At 55.8% G+C, this 19803-nt stretch overlaps 1 protein-coding gene across 2 annotated transcripts in view; it reads right to left on the reverse strand.

Annotated features, from left to right (window-relative positions):
- The window catches only part of TWF2 (twinfilin actin binding protein 2), a 41894-nt gene that overhangs the window by 14863 nt on the left and 7228 nt on the right, over positions 1-19803 (reverse strand). For both annotated transcript variants that reach the window (XM_068907619.1, XM_009667536.2), the window contains exons 2-3: positions 10272-10349; positions 1074-1252 (exon numbers count right to left, since the gene is read on the reverse strand). In XM_068907619.1, the coding sequence (XP_068763720.1) occupies positions 1074-1252; positions 10272-10349 (257 nt within the window). The remainder of the gene's footprint in view (positions 1-1073; positions 1253-10271; positions 10350-19803) is intronic.

Consider the following 19803-nt stretch of genomic DNA (forward strand, 5'->3'; position numbering starts at 1 on the left):
TTCTCACTGACAAGGCAAAGCGTTTTGTTTCCGCTCACCTTTTAGCATTTCTTTTACAATGCTCTTCTTTAAAACGTTCTTTAGAGAAGAACTTTTGCAAGAGTCCTTTGGCCCAAGGTTCTTCTGCAGTAAGAGCCTACATGTTTTGTCTAGCAGGTATTAGGCTAGCACATGTATTAACATGGTAAGAAAGTCTCGAGTTCACTGAAAGTTTGTTATGGAGATGCCTTTAACAAAACAGCATTTTCTAAAAGGAAAAGCTGTACTACCAAAATTCTTTAAAGTAGCATCAGATACAACTTTGTCCTTTTGCACCAGCTCTGCTGCTGGCTTGAGACTTAAAGATGTCACCTTCCTTCACCTGCCGAAGGGAAAGAGAAAACTCTCTCTCATGGTAACTTAGAGCTAAACGAGGTATGTTAGAGATGCCGTTACACGCTACAGAAACACCAACGCTAACCCAACAACCACCAGGTGTCAGTGCCGGTCTGAAGTTGCACATCTTTTCTGAGGGAAGCAGATCTGCACGGCCTTTTTAAGAGGATGATCTCTTGGCCCGTTCCAGTTCCCCCGTCTCTAGCCCAGTCCTGGCTCCTGCCAGGACCTGCCGTGTGCTTTCACAGCAGGCAGGACAAGACCAGGCTATAAAGCAGCTGTGCTTGCCCGGTGCTCCGATTCCAGAACAAGCCTAAATAAACAGTGCCACAGAGCACGTAGATACCCTACCGGCTTTCCTAAACAAACCTGCAGGAAGTTACCTTGAAACAGTGCTGCAAAGAGGACAACGAGGCAAGTTCTGGTACATCTGTTACTGTGTCTTAAAACCTTCTCCCATCCCCAAAGCGGTCTTCACTTCTTAGTCAGGGAACAGTAATAGCGTGAACACTCCTCCTCTGGCTCGGTGCAAAGCTGCTGACTTAGCTTATGTCTCCTTCACAGTGTGTCTCCAGCTAGGTCTTCCCTGCGAGCACCCCTGCGTCCTCCCGCTCGCTCCCAGGCTGGCGGTGGGAAGCCCTCCTCCCCCCCAGCCCCGCGCAGAGCGGAAAGGGGAGCGCAAGGAGAGCGGAGCTTACCGGGGAGTTGTCAGGGGACCAAGAGATGAAGAGCCACTCGTAGCCCTGGGCGTTCTGGCTGTCCAGGCGGTACAGGATGTAACAGGGCTGCTGCTCATCCAGCAGGGGCAACACAAAGGCATCGTAGTCCGCATCCCAGCGCCGGGACAGCTCTTTGTGCGCTCCCAACACGAGCTGTTCTGCAAGGAGAAGAAAGAAAACACGAGGCGTTACAAAAGCAACGCTAGGCTCACGGTCCAGGACTGCAGAACAGCCTCTTTGGGGCTCGCTGTCACTTCAGGGCTCAGGTGTTGAGAACGATGCCTCTGCCATCCCACACAAAACCAGATCAAGGCACTAGTCTCTAACCACGCGCACGTGTGCGCGCCTGCTCACAGGTGACCAGGTTGCCTTGGAGTCCTGCGAGCCACGCGGGTGGTACCGTCAACGCACAGCATCCCTTTTGCAGTTGTCAGCGCATCCTCCCACCCGGATGCTGCGCACGACCACCAGGAGACCACACTCCCCCACTTCCTCCGCTGCCAGCAGGCCAGACCTCCAGCTGGGTGACACCAGGCCTGCGGCGCCCGCCCACAGCTGGGAAAGGTGCCTTTTCCTCCACACGTCAGACGTACGTGGCCCATGGGAGAGGCCCCGCAAAGCGGTGGCTGCTGGGGCTGGCACCAAAACGAAGCAGGGTCCCTGGCTCCCCCTGCAACGGCGAGCGGAGAGATGACCGACAAACCCGCCAGCAGCTTTGGCTTCTGCCCGCGCCTGCTCACCAGCTCAGCCCTGGCCGCGCAGCGCGCCCGCAGCAGGAGCTGGGCCTTCGAGAGGAGACGCACACGTGGCCACGAGGCACGTGACCTTCAGGAGCAGTCCGGGTCAATCCAAAGCACCGTTGGTAATCACCACGTCCCTTCATCAGCTGCATGCGTTTGCATTAAAAGCCTCATCAGCAAACAAACAGTTGGGTGAGAGGGCGCTGCCGGTGGGAACGGGCCCCGGACAATCCTGACACCCTGTCAAAGCTTCGGCGACCACGGGAACGGCGGGCAGAGAGGGCAAGAGCAGCCAGCCTGCTGTCTGCCTGCAGAGAGGTTAAAGGTATGCGCCGAAACAGGGTCTGGAGCCCAACTCTGGCTCCCTCCTTGGCTGCAGCTTCCCCACTCCAGGACCACGCAACCCGCTCAGCGCAGAGGAGCGGCCCGTGGTTCAACTCCGTCTGCAGACCAGGGTGGAAACCTGCCATTTGCATGCCGATTTCCCACCCGTTTCCAACACGAGGCTGCAGGTCTGGCTGCACCTCTCAGCTTCTCACCCTGCGGCGGTTCCTCGGGCTTCCAAACAGCGACAGCAACCAGCTCTGCTCCACCGTCTCCCCCGGTGCCTGTTCCCGTGCGGCCCGCGGCAGTCTTGGAGGCCCGGCCCGCGGCAGTCTTGGAGGCCCGGCCCGCGGCAGTCTTGGAGGCCCGGCCCGCGGCAGTCTTGGAGGCCCGGCCCGCGGCAGTCTTGGAGGCCCGGCCCTCTCTCGACATCTCGCTGCTTCTATCCAACCACCTCCTCTGCTCTTGTGCTCCTTGCTGTGGAGGCCTCCTCTTGGCAGGACCGTCAACAGCTACGTGGTGGCCTTCTCACTCTGCTCCCTCAACCCCTCCCTCCTCAACAGCAGCTCAGGGCCAAAAGGACTGGGGCCACGGAGGTGTGAAACCTCCTGCTTCTTCAGTGGGGGAATCTCAAGCGGCTTCGGTGCTAGAGGACCTCTCCAACTCTGCCGATCCAGGTACACAGGGTGCCACGTGAAACCAGGTCTGGCAAGGTGTTGAGGAAAGAGCCCATAGCAAAAGCCAAACAGGCCGGGAAGATGAGCCAAAGCTACCCTCCTCAGGTTCCTCATAATCTCAGAAGCATCCGAACCGGAGAAGACACCCAAAGCCCGTGCCCGTGGGAACTGGAGACTTCCCACAGACACAGACACCCTGGCTCGGCGGCCGGGAACGCAAAGCTCCTGTTTGTGGGACGCGGTGCGGAGGGCAGAGACGTTTCACCAGGCTCTGACCACCTCTCCTGGCGCCCTTACCGGCTCCCCGTCTGCCCCGGAGCGGCCGCGCTCAGGACGCCCAGTGCCACCTCGCAGCCGGCGCCGCGCTCCTGCCCGGCGGGCGTCCCCATCCCCGCAGAGCCAGCTAGGCCTAGGGCACCTCACTCGTGCCCACACGCACCTCTGCCTGTACACGCTTCTGAGGGCCTGGAGCGGTGGCACCTCCGTCCCGGGGCAACGGGAGGCGCGGAAAAGGCACCGGGACTCGCCGATCCTGCCTCCCTTGCTAAGGGCGCCAGGGTCTCTGGAAGTGACCTACATATTTCAGGCACGTGGTAGCGTCTCAAGTGTCTGAAGTATATTTTTTTTCCACTGGCACAGAAGTATCAACAGGGCTGGGAGCCCCAAACGCCGAGCAGAGAGGCCAGGCACGCGGGCAGCGCTCGGCGCCCGCCGGCGCGGGAGCCGGACGCACCCGGAGGCGGCGCGCCTGGCGCCGCAGCGTAGCCCCGGGGCTCTCCGACGGCGGGGCAGAGCCCCGCGCGAGGGAGCCCGCCGGCGCGAGCTAGCAGAGGCTGCGAACGCCTCCGCGCCATGCGGACGACCCCCCGGGCTCGGGCACCGCAGGCTCACGGACGCAGGCGTTGAAACAGCGGCGCGTGACCCTTGCAGAGAAGCCTAGAAGAAACCAACTCCCGACGTATGTTGACCCCCCTTGCAAGACGAGCACGGGGGCGCTCAGAAGAAACACGAACCTCCGGCAAGCCGATCGGGGAACGGAGAGCGGAGAAATTCAGAGAAACCCTTGCCAGGGTGGCTAAGACAAGACGTTTCAGGCAGGGGTCTCCCAGGGCCCTCAGCGGTGGCCCAGACCTGCTGCCCCAGAGCCCGGGACAAACCTGCGCTCGCTCCAGGGGTTATTACTGGGTGTTTAAGGAGAACAGAGCGAGGGAAAGGAAAACTGATCTAGGGTTTCTTATAATATTCCAGCTAGAAAACACCCCCCTGAATAGCTGCTGGCAGGATGTGACCTCGCAGCAATTCAAAACGCCCCAACCCAACCACAGCCAGCAGCCCGCAGTCACCAGGCGACCGCCACGATGAACGGTGGACCAAGCCGAGCACGCGAGCCCAGCACCACCGTTTGTGGGGGACTCTTCGGTGCTGCTTCTCCAGCTAAGCAGCTCTCTCCCAACCCTTGCAGCTCAGCAGCTGCAACCCACCTCCTTTCCAAAGGCCACTGCGAGAGCTGCCGCGTCCCCATGCCAGTCCCAGGAGGGTGAAGACGCCAGGCTGATCCTTACACCGCTACGGCCGGGAAGCTGCAGCGGGAGGGGAGCCGGATGGCTCGGGGAGGCACCTCCGACTTCAGCGTCCGGTCCCAAAACCGAGCAAGTATCCAACGCGACATGTCCTCTTGCACGTGGACGTTAGGAAAGGGGCCCCTCGAGAGAGGGGGCGTGCAGGCTCAGGGCTCCTCCAGGGCACACGTGGAGGTCACAGCCCTCGCTGCAAGACAGAGAGCGTCGCTGACGGACGAGGGACACTTTCAGCAGAGGGGTCAGACAGGGCATCGAATAGGCAGATAACTATTTTTGTGCCTGGCCTTATCACCAAACTGCTTCTCTTTCATGCAACATAGGGTAGAAAATATTTTTCAGTCAAGTCAAACAGAGGAATAAAGCGTCTGTCACTCCACATTTGGGATAAATTACTCCTGCCCTCTGGTACCATCAGACTTCAGAGAGCAGAGGAAGCCTTCCCTCCTCAGCACGGCCCTACGATGGCATCTACTACCACATGCTAAAACCTGCAGTCATTTGCTCACGAAGGACACATAGTACCAGCAAGGGCTGTTACAGGTAAAGCGCACAAAAAAAAACCAACCAAAAAAATCAAAAATCAGAGCAGCTCCAAATGGACAATCCACAGGTATCTTATCTTCCCTGTCTCAGGGCTAACTTCTACCACGACAGCTTGCCCCAGCATGAGCTTGGTCCAGCTTTCTCCACTCTAAATCCTCTTGCAAGGAACTCTAAGAGGACAGGAACAGCAGAAGATTTCTAGGTGCCCAAAGGAGAGCAGTGAGGTTTTTGCGCTTGTTGCACACATAAGCCTGCATCTTGATGGCAGGACACCATAAAACCTGAGGGTCTTCCCGCACACTGGGCAGGGGGAACGCTTGCAAAAAACAGAACAGGCTTCAAGCTTCAAGACAACAAGCAGCTTGCTTAGAGCTCTTCTGCCAGTTCTGCCCCAGAGAGGTACTACCCATATGTGTATGGTTCACAGACATCCCCAGCCTGCACTTTCGGCACAAGAACAGCGCAAAAATACTTTATCTTCAACAGAACTACCCGTTTGGAGAAAGAGGAAGAAAGTTATAAACAGTCGAGGTATTTCTAGAACACATAGAATCACAGAATGGTTTAGGTTGGATGGGACCTCTGGAGATCATCTAGTCCAACCTCCCTGCTCAAGCAGGGACCTCTAGAGCATATTGCCCAGGATCACATCCAGACGGGTTTTGAATATCTCCAGGGAAGGAGACTCCACTACCTCCACTACCATGAAGCAGCCATGGAAAAATACTCTTTGGTCCAAGACCTGTGCTCACACAGAGACCGCAGTGAATTTCTCCTGGCCAAACCCACCAGCAGCTTGCAGGCGTCCTCATTTGCTAAGTGAGCCAACATCCTATGCACAAGGTGACCCCCCTCGTATTCCTACTCCAAAGCAGTGCTGATCCACTACTCCAGGTCACAATTCCCAGGCTGCCTTCAAGTCAGGCTCCAAGGCTGTGCCTGAACGCACCAGACTTCAGCAGTGCTGCCAGCAACCTGCAGCTCCTGCATTTTCCCTAGGCTGGAGGACCTACTTCTGTCACTCCCCAGATGCCATGCTGGGCCAGCCCAGGCACCAACACCAGCCCTGCAACAAGTCCGGCAAGCAGGAGCCAAATTGCTTCAAGGATTACCTATGTCTGATCTCAAGACTCACATTCTGCAGACACACAAGTCATTTTGAAACAAACTCAAAAAAGATCAGACTTCTCTTTTCAGAGACAGCAGGGTTTCCTGAACTGTATCGGCTCTCTTCAAAGCCGGCACAGACAGGAGGCCTGAGCAGGCACCATCAGCTTGCAGAGAGCACCTCTGCTCCCTTTGAAGACAGGGAGCAACATGGATCAAAAGCCAAGGACCCGCCACCCCCCGGGGTTTGCCCTCCTTAGGGACAGCTCCAGCATCGCTCCTTAGCTTTTCTTGCTTCTTAGCGTGCTTCCTCCTCCAGCCTCTTTGCAGTTCAACTCAATTACCAGCCTCCACCCGGGGCAAGTTTTCCTCCTGAGTCCAGAGAGCAAAGCAAAAGGCATTGCACCATCTTCCCAGGCACGACCTGGGACGGCTGGTGTTTCCCTCAGTCCAGCAAGCATCAGAAAAGGGGACCCCCTTCACCAAGCCATGGTCTTTAGCGATGGAGACTGTCACCAGCTATTTCTGCTGCAGTCTGAAGACGCAAGGACGGTTCTGCGTGCAAGAGCATCAGTAAAACAGAAGAAACAAGCAACTCGCATCCAGTATTGATGTGCTTCATTTCCACAGAGCTCTGCTGCTGGAAAACGCTCAAGATCGGAGCAGACCCATGGGGGAGCGGGTGGCAGCAGAACCAAGCTGCGTTCGAGCCTTCGGGCTCTGCCAAGCCCGGAGGCATAACCCTGCATGAAAGGAAACACTTCCTCTCTGCCCCAACAGCCCCGCTGCCCCTCACGGAGAAACACGAGGGCAGCTGGGAGGGTTTCTGGCCCTCAAGCTGTGCCCGACGCTTAGCTGCGTGCCAGCTCCCTTGTTCCTAATGCCCGTAAAAGGCAGCGCTGGCCTCCCGCGTGCCGGGGGACGGTGCAGGACTCGGGAGCACACTGAGGCAGGAGAAGGCCAGCTCCCTGCTCCCTTCACCCCCCCATCTCCCCCGAATGGGGAACCTTCTCGTTGTTCAAGCGAGACGAAACCCTCCAAGCAGCACAGTACCTATAGAGCAGCAGGGAAGAGACTTCTGCAGCGTTATCTGTGGTGCACAACAGCCCACAAGGGCTTGCTTGAGCCCGTGCAGAGCCTCAGAGCAGCATCCAGCTTTGCCGGGCGACTTAATGAGCACCAGCAGCTCGTTGCAGGTCTGCTCGCTCCCTTGCGTGGCAGCTCCCAGCTGGGAAGCCGCTTGTCCCCGGCTCACGCCGGAGCAGAGGCTGGCAGGAAGCAGCAGACAGGGGAAGAGACAGGCAGGTCAACGGACACCGCAGCACAGCTGTTCTCCAGGCGTCGTCTCCACCAGACTTCAGCTTCTCTCAGCAGCGTCAGTCCGCAGCCAGACCTCGAGGGCAACGTCGGCGTAAAGAGCCTGCTTTAGAAGCGTTGCTTGGCCACAGCTGTTGTCCTGGGGACGCGCAGGGGATGCCCAGAGCATCTGCCAGAACATGCATTCCTCTCCTTCCACATACAGCTGCCCGCTCTGACATGCACTGCGGTAGAATTTGGGACCGTACGCAGGCCGTAAACCTGTGCAAAAGCTTCCTCCAAAGGAGGTTACAGACAGCCCAAGGCGTTTCTAGGCGAGTGCCACTGCTCCGGCTTGCGCAGCACGCTTGTTCCTTGCCCCAGTCTGCCTGCGCTCCCTCCTGACCCGCTGGCCAAGCACCCTGTCCCCCACAGCCCTGCCCCAAGGCAGATACCCCTTAGGGCAGAAGTCCCCTCCACAACCCATTTGGCAGGGCTGGAGGCTCTGCTTCTCCATCCCCTCCAGAGGCACGGCAGCTGGGAAGCCCTCCTGGCCGGCTCAGGGTATCTCCCTTCCAGCGTCAGCATGCTCCAGACTGTCTGTCCAGCTGCGACATCTGCCTGGGGGCTCATTCCCGCGTGACACTTCTCCTCCTGCTACAGGGGGAGAGCGGTGGCACGGCGGGACTAGGTGAACTGCCTTGAGTCGCACAGGCGGCAGCGGCAGCCTCCCCGGGAGGCTCCGGCTCTGCAGCCGCTCAGCGGGGACGCTCACTCGCCGCTCGAGGCGCAGGAGCCAGCGCTGGGCAGCGCAGCCCTGGCATTTCCGCACCTCTGCGTGATGAGAGCAGAGACACCCAAACAATTCTGGATAGGACCCGCAGGGAGTGTTCGGACACATCCTGCAGGGCTGGGAGCAGCCAGGGTGGCAGTTGCCGGTCCAGGACGGGGAGAAGGAGGCAGCAGTAGCTGGGGACAGGGAGAGCTGGACCCAGACACGCAAAACACTGCCAAATGCAGCTGGTCTATAAAGCAGCTGCTGACAATGACACATCGCACAGATAAATATATCCCATTCAGCCCGAGCAGGGATGGTGGAATATGGTTTCCATTGATGGTAAAGAGTCTCTCTTGCTGTAGCACTAGCTGCTATCTAAAGTCAGTGGTGCAAGTCCTAGCACCCCAGTTATAGGCTGAGCCTTCATGATTTATCCTAACAGAAGCCTGACTCCCTCTTTTCAAAAGAAAAAGGAGCTAAACGAGCAAAATCATTGTAAAGAGCTCCTCCAAATTCAGGGCTACGTTGCTCTTCCAAAAGGGGCTTTATGCAGCTTAAATCCTAGACCACTCTGAAGGTTAAAATGGGCCCTTTGAGACAACTTTCACCCCAGCTCCTGCAGCTGCATTCAGTGCCGGGGGCTGAAGCACAGATTACACATCTCCGTCAATGTTTGCTCCTTTGTGTTCACAGAGCTGCAGTGCAAGGGTACCCTTGCCTTTATTCTAGGACTGTCTGCCAGACCAGGCCTCCTTCGTGCTAGAGCAGAGGAGAGGGATCATCTCTGCCCTGCAACACACTGGGGTTTAGACACATCCACAAGCCCTGGCAGTGCCAAGCTGAACACCCTCCCGTGATCCAGAGTGGCAGCGCTCCCGAAGCGCCAGAGGAAGGGAGTTTGGCTGCTGAGCTCCAGCACGGCTGGAGCAAACCGCTTTTCACTTACCAGTGCCTGGACTCCCCACCTGATGGGGGCAGTGACAGCAGCCTGGCAGGGCACTAACATCGGCATTCACATGAGAAACAAATTATTCATGCAACTGTACGAGACTGAGGTTATGGAAAAATCTACACCACGCGGGTTCCTCGTCGAGACGCTAAATCAGTGCTGCGTTCCATTTGCTTCTTCGATAAATATAGAGGCGACTCAAAGTCACCTTTCAACAGGGCAAACGCAAGCAGGCCTGCACCAGCCCACAGCCTGCAAATTGAGCTACACGTAGCCCCCAGTGCAAAGACAGCAGAAAGAACCGGGTGCTGCAGTTGGGTGGGTTTAATGGCCATATCGCCCATGGCTGCCTCAAAGAGCCGGTGAGAAGCTGCGAGCACAGCCAAGCGTGGAGAGCTCAGCCACGCTTTGGGCAGCAGACGTGCTGGGCCAAGGCGCTTCCTCCTGCCCATCTCTGCCTGCACGCAGGGAAGGACAGAGCATATGCCTAATCCGGGATCCCTCTTCCAGGGAGGACGGGACAGCTGTGGAATAGGTCGTGCATCGCTCCTGCGGCTTAGCTCCTCAACGGGGAACGCTCGGGCGCTCTGCCCCCGTCTTCTCTGAAAGGAGCACAAGCCGCTCTGCGCGCTGCCATCTCTGAACGCCCCTGTTGCTTTGCGAGGCTGCCGCCCACTCCAAACGTGTTTCTATAGTGCCTGTCACCAAGGCAGCCTATTGCCGGGCTCCCTGCAACAGTGCACTTCAATTTAGAGGCAGTAAAAGCCACCCAGAGCCCAGCACCTATCTCAGCTCATGACTGCAGACACCAGCATCGTGCACAGCTGCTCCAACGGCAAAGTCACTGCCCAGCATGGGCAGCCTGCCCGAGTCCCCCAGCAGAGGCTTCAGGGCTCTGCCTGCTGAAAGCTGCTCACCAGCACCACATCCCCCAGCAAGGATCGAAAACAACCCCGATTTTGCTCTTGTAGCACTTCCTCCATGTCCCGCCCTGCTCTGCACCCGCTCGTCTGTCCTGGCTGCTGTGTTCCAGAAACCCCCAGCAGGACTTTCCATGGGGCCTCCAGAAACACAAGCCCTCTTCCACGAAGCCACATTCGGCTACAGCCGCAAAGTGGAAAGGAGGAAACATGAAACAGAGAAACATACAGCATAAATCAAAGCACTGAAAAACAGGACTTACCATCCTCAATGATGACTTTGATGAGCCGAACTGAACCACTTCGGGCTTTGGCAAAGAAGTCCCTTAATTCTGTGGTCGCTGAAAGAACCAGAAACATTGTGGTCAGATTTAGCAATCAAACCAGGCGCTACGCTGCTCTTCGCTGGGAGAGCGGCACAGGCTGTGGAGATAAGGAACCTGGCAGGACAAAAACTTGGAAAAAAAAAAAAAACAAAAATCACTAGTGCAAAAGATAGTTATAATAAAAATAGTAATTATACAAAAAACAAACAGCTGGCTTCATCAGCCTTTCATCAGTGGCAGTGAAGTGCTGCGTCTCCCCGAGGCTTCAGAGTTAAATAGCAGCTGGGAGCACATGTGATCCAGATAACTTGATACTTGGCCTGGGTGAACATAATCACCCAAATTTAGATGATGGCTTGGCTGGTGCAGGCGGGTAGAGCTCAAGTGACAAGTTTATTAACTTTACAGAGCAGCGAGGTTTGCATGAAGGGTGGCTGGACTATGTCACGACAGGCAGAGGGCTCTGACGGCCAGGCCTCGCGACAGACAGCAGGGATGCCGCCTGCTTCCCCAGGCGGCCAGAGGCCAGGATCAATCCAAACTGGAGTCACCAGTTTGGATGTGAGCCCCTCAGGAAGGAAGGGATAAGTGCTCCCAGGCTCCGCGAGGGCTCTGGGAGCCCCCCTGTTTGCAAATCTGCAGCAGCAGGGCATAGCCTCAGAGAAGGTTACATTCTCAGGCACGAGGATCGGCGACCGCCCTGCTAGTTTTAATCACGCCAGCTCGCTCCCTGGCATCTCTGCAGCTACAGCAGCCGCGGGAACCGAGCAAAGCACCCGGCTGCTGCTGAACCCGTCGGAAGTGGCATCTGCAAGGCCAGGCCTGGAAAGCTGTCCTTGCCGGAAGGGCTGCCAGGGGGTGAATAACCAAGCTCGAGCTGGGATTTGGCCAGAAAGTGTCATGGCCAGGAAACATCATGGCAGCATCCCCCATCCCACCAGGGGAACGCTATGGGCAGGCCCCGAGGTGAAGACAACACCAAAGAGATGCAGGTCGGAGGGGCTGAGCCCTAGGACAAGGAGCACTTCCAAGCCCAGCTTCCACCCGCAGCCGTTTCGGCACGTCACCAAACTATCTCCCCGGATGCCGGCCACAGCCAACGGGTTAAAGGGGATTCCCTGGCCCGCGAGGATACTGCGCGGAGAGCTGGGGTCAACAGGGTTCAAAGCTCCTCAGGGAGCACAGATTACTCAGCGTTTCCCAGAGATGAAAGGCCGGGGAAGGAACTGCTGCCAGCTGCATGGAGGTCCGCGGGAGAAACGCCGACCAGCAGGGCCCGGAGGTTCCCTGGAGGGGGCCTCCTCCCAGAGCTGCCTTTCCCAATGTGCTTGGTTTAGCCCTGCGAAGCTAGCAAAGGCAACGCATTGAAGTTCAAATAATACTGACTTCTGGGCTTCTCATCAGCTTTTTCATTACCAGCCTCCATCACGGGCCAGCCTCAGGCTAGGAGCACCCAGCCTTGCTTTGCTGCCTTGCAGGCCAGGGCAAAGGCAGCTTTCTCAAAAAAAAACCCAGGAGCCGTTCACTCTTTTCAACCGCATGAGAGCCGAGGCTCCCACTTGCAACCCACCTCTCTCCAGTCAGTGTCCCCACTTACCCCTTCCACCCAACCGCACCAAGGACAGGCCCTTTTGCTCTGGTATGCGTGCTTTGCCTAGCCTTGTTTTGCGTGCACCCACTTCAAAGCAGTGAACCCGGGCACACCACTTACTCCAAGACACCCCAGCTGGAACATCCCATCCCACGACTTTCAAGCTGCAGGCAGCTCTAGCACTTTTAGAAATGCCGTAGACACCAGCATTGCAAAGACCTTGCTACCTGCTTCCCCCCAAGCAGCCAGCCCACCTGGCCACCTCGGGATCGATGCTCAGACCATCGCAAGCAGCCCCCCCCCCACCTTCCCGTCGCTGGGCCATGCCGCTTCACCAACAACCTTTGCAGTTCACCCTTCCCGAGCAGTTTGCAACTGGCCTTTGCGGGAAAGAAGCTGCTCCCCAAGCACCTGCAGAGAAGCCTACAAGCTCTAATGTCGGCAGCCCGCGGCTTTGCGCAGGAAGCTGTCACTACTCAGCTAGCGGAGAGCGGTGCGGAAAGATGCTCCGGCTGTCACTCAGCACTGCTCAGGATGAGCAATCCCCTGCCACCAGGGGCCGTATCTGTTCCACTTCACTCCCGCTGGCGTCGCGGACACCGGACACCTGGGCATCGCTGTGGGACCGCTGCAAAGAAAACGCGTTCTTGGGCACAAGCCCTGAGCGCCTACGCAGCTGCCTCCAGCATCGCTGCACGCAGAGCGGAGACGGAGGCAGAAAGCCACCAGGTTACCCGCTGCCAGCCGAAGCGGCACACACTATTAAGTCCAGAGCCACCAACTCTGTCACATGCTGGTGCTCTTAGTCCCACCGAGGAAGACCTTGGTCAGGGGCCCCGCCACACGCCTGCAGCTCACCCAGCCCCCGAAGGAGAAGGAAAGAAGCGGGCATGTATTTTTCTCCTTGTCCACGCAGAAACACTAATGACACAGCCAAAGAGGTGGAACGGGCCGCCCTGTGCAGCCCCACAAGGAACTACTGCTTCCCGTGGACCAACAGCAGTGCAGACTGTTTCCCGACATGAGAAGTCGGAGCTGCGACTGTCTACCAGTTTGAAAACAGACTGGATCAGAGGTCTTGATATTTCCCCTCCCCCTCAAGCTTATTTCTTCTGTGGAAGGAGAAGGCAAAAAGGGAAAGAGAACTAGCTCCCAGGCTGGTATCCCACAAACAGCAGAAGTCATACACAAACCCAGAGATTACATCCCAGCAGGACACCAGACACACCAGCAGCAGGTTAAGGGCACGCAGAGACCTAGTTAAGGCACATCAGTGACAGAGGGAACAGTAACATGCAGTCCTCAATGGTATTTTAGGGCAGACAGAAGTTTTGCTAGGGTAATCCCACCACTAGAAAACCATCCTTTCTTCTCCACCAGCATCCAGGCACGTGGCTCTCCCCGTTTCCAGTACACCTGCTCAGACCTTTATCTTCTCCCAGCACCAGCTCCGCGCTTGGCTTGCTCCCACAGTTACCACCCAAGGCTGCTCTGATATTTTTAGCCCCTTCTCCTCATTGAGATAGGCTGTTTCCTTCCAGCAGCATCTGCAGCTATGGCCAACTGATGAGGTTTCCCACAGCCATGGAAGAGGAAGAGAGACATACACTCTGGAAGCCTAGTACAAGAAATAAAAGGTCCTCATAAGCCTTAACCCTCAATGAGTCCTGTTACACCACCACCACCTCAGGAGAGGGAAAACAGCATTTGTCTCAGACGGTCCTATAGCACCAACTATTGAGAAGAAAGATTAAAGCTCTGCCGCGCTAACAGAGACCTGCGAATCACTCGGCAGACTAACTCTGTCCTTACCAGAGGCCAAGGGTATGCAGCCTCGTACTGCCCCCCTCCACACACCTGAAAACATTAGGACTAGCCAAAAGCATTGAACTGATGCTTGAATGATTCATTTGTTCACGTCAAGCACCGGTCTCATACTTGGACCTCTGTTTGTTCCAAAGGATTTAACAGGATATGGAAAACCGCAAATCGCTTGCAAGAGGACCCTCATCGTACCGGGGAAAGAGCAGAACGTGGGCGAGAGAGAGAACCATTTTCCTGAGGAACAGAGAGCTTTCGAAAACCTCAAAGCAGACTTTTGGCCGTACCTTTCATTGAAATTAAAAAAAAAAAAAAAAGCAGCTATTTTCACTTTACAAATCACTTGGGTGTCTTTGAAATTCCCTTCTGTCTGTTGCAACCCAGAATCACGACCCAGCGAAGAGGAAGAGGGATGAGCTAGCTATGAAGGTTTTCAGCACGAGCTCAGCAACTGTTACATTACAGCATGATTACGACTGAATTGGCAGAGCAGCCGTGATGAGATGGCTTGCATGCCTGAAATATTAATATAAAAGGCAACAGCCTGCTGTTGCCAGCAGGGGGAAAGGAGGACATGTTACCCTGGAGATGTAGGTGAGCGGTACCACGGCCCGGAGGTGCAGAGCAATAGAGATGGTATGAAAGGCTCCAGGTACCAGCTAAAGGGCAGAAGAAGCTGTGTGTTAATCCAGTGTGGACCACCCCTGGCTGCTGACCCCGGACAAACAGAGCGAGGCTTTCTGACAGCAACCAGCTCATCCAGAGCCCCGCGCACTGCACAGGTGGGAAACTAACTCCAGCAGGTCACAGCCGTCCAACAAGTTCTTGGGACACAGTGGTGATGAATTTTTTGGTCAAATCAAACCCAGCTCCCATCAGTTTGATGCAAACCAGCACAGAAGTCCATTAGAGCTGACAGCTCCTCAGAGAAACCACAACCACAGTTTGTATGCACGTCTCTACAAGATGACCATTTGGGGACAGTAAGAGGCCAGCCAGGGCAAACCACAAGCTTTGTTGGCTTCTTTTTCTGAGGCTTCTGTTTTGCATTTGAAAACTAGGTGAGGTGAGAAAGGAGGAACACAGAGGAGCAGTAAGGGGAAGCTAGGCAAAGCACCAGGAGGGCTGATGTGCAGGACTAACCATGACCGACATCGATCCGCACAGCAACATTTCTGTTCCAGCTGCGCGAGGGCCCAAGGAGAGCGTGGGCAAACGCTGCTGGCAGGCAGCTCTCCCCGCACTGCACTACAGCAAGCCAACAGCATGCGGGCAGTTAGCACAACTGAGATCCCTGGAAAAAGGGCACGACCACACCAAAGAGTGGTTTAGAGAGTGCTTAGACAAGTGAGATGCTTTCAGACTGGCCCGACTTCATAAGCGTCACAGAGCGTACTTACAGTGCTGCTTGATAGAGACTCAGAACCGGTAGCAGCTCCCACGTGACAACTGGGGTAGGACGAGTGACAGAGCAGAAAACTGGAAGGGGACATGTGTATCACCTGCCTTTGTGGGTGGGAGGGAAGGGGGTAATCAGAAACTCAGCAGCTTAACATCAGTTCCTGGAAAATCCTGGAACAAATCAAACAATCCCAAAACATAAACACAAGCTGGGCTACAGCCAGCAGGGATCTATCGAGAACAAATTGCTTCAGATCAATCTAACTCCTTCCAACAGAGGAACAGGCCTGCAGGCCGTGCAGAAGCACTGCAGTTCATGGATCCCAGCTCCGCTCAGGTTTTTAAGTGTTTCAAGTTCATAAGCCAGTTTAGGAAACATGGTCTTGTGAATCCCTACAGCATAAGGCACAAAACTGTGTGAATAACTCACTCCGGAAGTTACTAAAGGTTGGATCAAGCAAGATCTCCCGGGGCCAGTTGTGGGTCCAGTCCTAGTCCACATTTTCATGAACAGCTCTGACAATTGCAATAGTGTGCTTTCTGCAGTTGTAACTCGGAAGCTAGAAGAGATGCAAATGTGCACTGGAGGACAAGGAGGAGAGTTCATCATTCTCTCAGCAGATTGGAGAAACAGGCTGGAAAAAAAGAAATAGGGTGAAACTCAATAGGAAGAAGAGCAAAGTACTGTACTAGGACGAGAATAGCCAGCTACACTGACACAGGGTAGGGAACAGCCGCTCCAACAATTCTGGGGAAGAGGGGGTTACACTGGGTCACAAGCTAAATACGGGTTAAAAACATCATGCTGTTGCCAAAAAAAAAAAAAAAAAAAAAGGCAAAGTCATTCCTGAAGGCATAAACAAGGGCATGGCCCTCAATCACAGCCATGTTACTTGGTGCTGACAAGGCTTCAGTTAGAGTACCACTTCCAGGCTCAGCATTGTGCTAGGAGAAAGGTACAGGCCAGCTGCAGAGCGTCTAGTGGGGCGACTATACTAGAAAACACAGCACGCAAGGAGCGATTGAAGGAGCTGGGGTTGCTCAGCCCAAAGGGGAGAAGAACGAGGGGGAAAACGGTGAAGCACTTTCATCAGTTCTTCAGCCAGAAATGACAGGCATTAAACAGCAGCAAGCATGGTCCTGCCTAGGCATTTGGGAAGTTTTCCAGCAATAAGATGACCAAACCCCAGAAAGGACTGGAGGACAGGGTGCCTCCATCCCTGCCCAACCTGCCCAGAAAGGCCTCCAGATACCTGCCAGAGACACTGCAGCTTTCAGATGGGCTGAGCTAGGTGGCATCTTGAGAAACCTTCTGGCCATCCTTTCCACGACTCAGCCCTGCCGTGCCCTCTGCACAGACAGCCGTTCAGAGTAGGGCTCCTGTGTCAGAAGCCAGACCTGTCCTCTCCCACCCTGCTCACACCTCGGAGCTGGGACTAGACTGGATGCTAGAGGCAGTGTGGGATCACAGCCGCCTCAAGAAGCTACCATTGACTCAGGACCCGGTGGCAGGCATCTCTAGGAAGGGCGACTTGAATTAGAGAACAAAAGTAGCTGGCCGTGTAGAGGGTTGCTTCCAATTTAAGGTGAGTGTGTTTGAAAGGAATTCAGGATCTGTAGCCATGAGCCTGTTGGCCTCTGAAGAGGCTCCCCTGCTGGGCCAGAGTAGCCTCAGCATTTGGCCACAGAGGATTTCACGGAAAAGCAAGTTAGCAAGTTTGGGGTCAGAGCAACACCAATCAAAACTCGCAGCAGTGCTGGGAGCGCACAGACATCTCCAGTGAACTTGTTTCCTACAGGAGCTGCAAAAGGTTATTCCTTAAGAGCCCTCCAGACAATTTCTTGGTCCAGCCCAAAAGCCTACAGCCCGCTAAAGCTGCTCAACGCCTGCCCCACGTTGGAGCACGGAAAGCTATGCAGACACTCAGCATGGCACAGGCAAACACCCAAGCCTTCTCACGCATCCCTCCCACATTGTTTAACACACTGGTGCTATAAAATCGCATCATCCTGATGCTTAGCTCAGAAAGCTCCTCCAGCCAGCCTGAGCTATTTAACACCTCCCTCTCCCACCCATACTGTGGTTTGTAGACCATAGATGAGTTGTCCACATTATAGGGCCCATGTCCCAAGTCCCCTTACACCACACAACACAGGGTCTTTCAACTCACCAGTACATGCTACCCATTTGGGATGCAGGGAAGAAGAGGAGGGCTCAGCAGAACCAGCAATCAGGACCACGGCCCCACAGGACTGACATCAGCAGAGCTTCTTGAGCCCCACGCGCCCAGGGGAACGCTGCACAGAGGAGAGGAGAAGCCTACTTCCTAGGAGCCCAGCAGACCCGAGCATTCAGGCCGGGCAGCTGTCGGCGCAGCGGGGAGGACAAGGGTTGGGAGAACGGACGGTCACCCTTCGGGTGGCCCTGTTTGTGCAGGCAAGCTGCTGTATCAGAACAGGGGCTCTTGGGGCGAGGACAACGCATCCCTTCTCGACCAACACCGACCAGCTGAAAGTGAGGCGAGACAGAGCATAATGACCCACTCCCTGGAGATCAGCGGGGCTCCCAAACGGTTTCGGGGGAACCACCTATTCAGCAAACATTTTTTGGAGCAAGAACGCAGTCACCCTCTCCCCCACCCGGAGACACAGCTATTTGCCTCGCTTTGCCTTCAATACGGGCCTATCCCAAGGAGACTTGAATGCTGGGCTTTAAGCCTCACGCTGCCCGAAAGCCCTGTGAGCTTGAGCAGCAAACCGGCCACCACTCCAGCAGAAGAGCTGTCCCCAAGACAAGCCTTCCCAGCGTTTACGACCCCAGTTAGCGTATTGAAGAGCAGCCAGGCCGCACGAGGCCCGCCACAGCACACCTCTGCGCCGCCGCAGCAGCCGTTCAGCAGCTCTGCTTTGCAAGCCCTCTCTCCTAAGGCACCCGCTCCATCAACCGAACCTCAGGGGACGAGCCATGAACCTCAGGGGACGAGCCACTGCAGTGCATCGATGACAGCGTAGCCATGGCAACCGCCCAGGCTCTCCCCGAAGGCGTGATGGTGTAACAGGCGCCCGTCTGGCTGACGAAGCACAAACACCCAAGGAAGCAAACCAGACCCACGCGCGCGCGGCCCCCTCGAGCGCCCGCCCGCCCGCGGAGGAAAAGGAGCAGGCTGCCGTTTGGCCGAACCTTCCCAATCACCCTGTGGCCCGATGACAGCTCGGTGCTCCTGGATCAATAATACATGCTCCCTGAAACAGATGCCTTTCTGCATACGTTGAGTCACCTCGGCCTCCTGACAGGCAACCTGAGCCCCTGGCCATCAATCTTTCATTCTCCGGACGCGATGTTCAAGTTGAAGCGGCTGCTTTCCTTTCACGGTCGCAGCCCCTCTGCTCGGGGGCGCAGCGTGTGCTCCGTGCCCAGGAAGCAGACCCTGGAGGGACGGGCAGAAAGGCACTAGCAACGCAGCAGATGTCCTCCCGACACACCTCCCGACCAGGACCCGGCACCCCGGCTTGCCTGTGCGCCCACGTGGGGAACCACCGGGGCTCTGCGAGGCTGCAGAGCAGGCTGTCACCTCGCCAGAACGCCCCAGGCTTGCACGCAATCTGCATAGCGATTTGTGCTCGAAAACCGGTGCGTTAATCCTGCACCAGAAGAAAAGCCTTCTTTTCATCTCCCTCCAGAGCTCCCGATGGCTCAGCACTACGCCCGCTGCGGATGGATAAGTCATGAAATAACACAAGAACAGAGCGTGGACACTCAGCCAGAACTGCCCACATGGTTTTCGTTCCTCTTCACGTTGTCTCCCACTTTTCACCCAGATCCCCAGTTTCATCCTCTCTTTTCTCTAGAAGAAGTGCCATCTACACTACATCACAGCCTCCTTCCTTCCCTGCTGACACCGAGCCTAAACGAGTAGGTTTTCACCTCGCGGCTTCTCTGGTCCCCGGACCCCTCCGGTACAGACAGAAGGGCCTTGCTGGGCACGCCACCCCATACCCAGTGCGTGCAGTGCTGTGGCTGGCCGGGACTTCTCGCTGACCCTTCGTGCGGCTAGAAACCCAGGCAGAACTTGCCCATCCTGAGTAAGATCAAGGACCTTTGGAAAGGTGTTGGGGGACTGCCAACATTCAAGTAGTTTAGGTGGTTCGGCTCCATTTGGGCTCCCTGTGCAAAGCGGGAATAAGATCTAATGGCTTTGGCTGACTAGTCTAGATCAAACCCACCACTTCACTCAAGGGAGCCTGGCCACAGGGCAGTCAAGGAAATGCTGAAGGATAAACCAGGCTACCACCGCAAAGGGTGCCCCTTCCCTACACAAACTGTTCTGCCCAGCTTCAGCCTGTGCTGGGGCAAGCCAAGCCCCGCAAAAGAGGGACTGCTGCTGCCGCTAAAAACTCTCCTTTTCAGTCTGTCCCAATGCAACCCCATCACATATCACCTGCTCAACCCGCCCGTTACAGAGTGCTTTTATACAGATAGCTTTGGCCAATTTAAGACACTAGGGGGATTTTTCTTCTCATCATAAGAAAAATAAGAATAAATTGTCCTTGCAGGAAAATTCGTCTCGGAGAAAAAGCTCAGAGATCAGAAAAAAATAGAAAGAAAGGAAAAACCCCATCTGAGCAAGAGAAGACACCACCAGAGCTTTTTCCAAT

The sequence above is a fragment of the Struthio camelus genome, chromosome 14, assembly GCF_040807025.1.
Source record: "Struthio camelus isolate bStrCam1 chromosome 14, bStrCam1.hap1, whole genome shotgun sequence".
Lineage (NCBI taxonomy): Eukaryota > Metazoa > Chordata > Aves > Struthioniformes > Struthionidae > Struthio > Struthio camelus.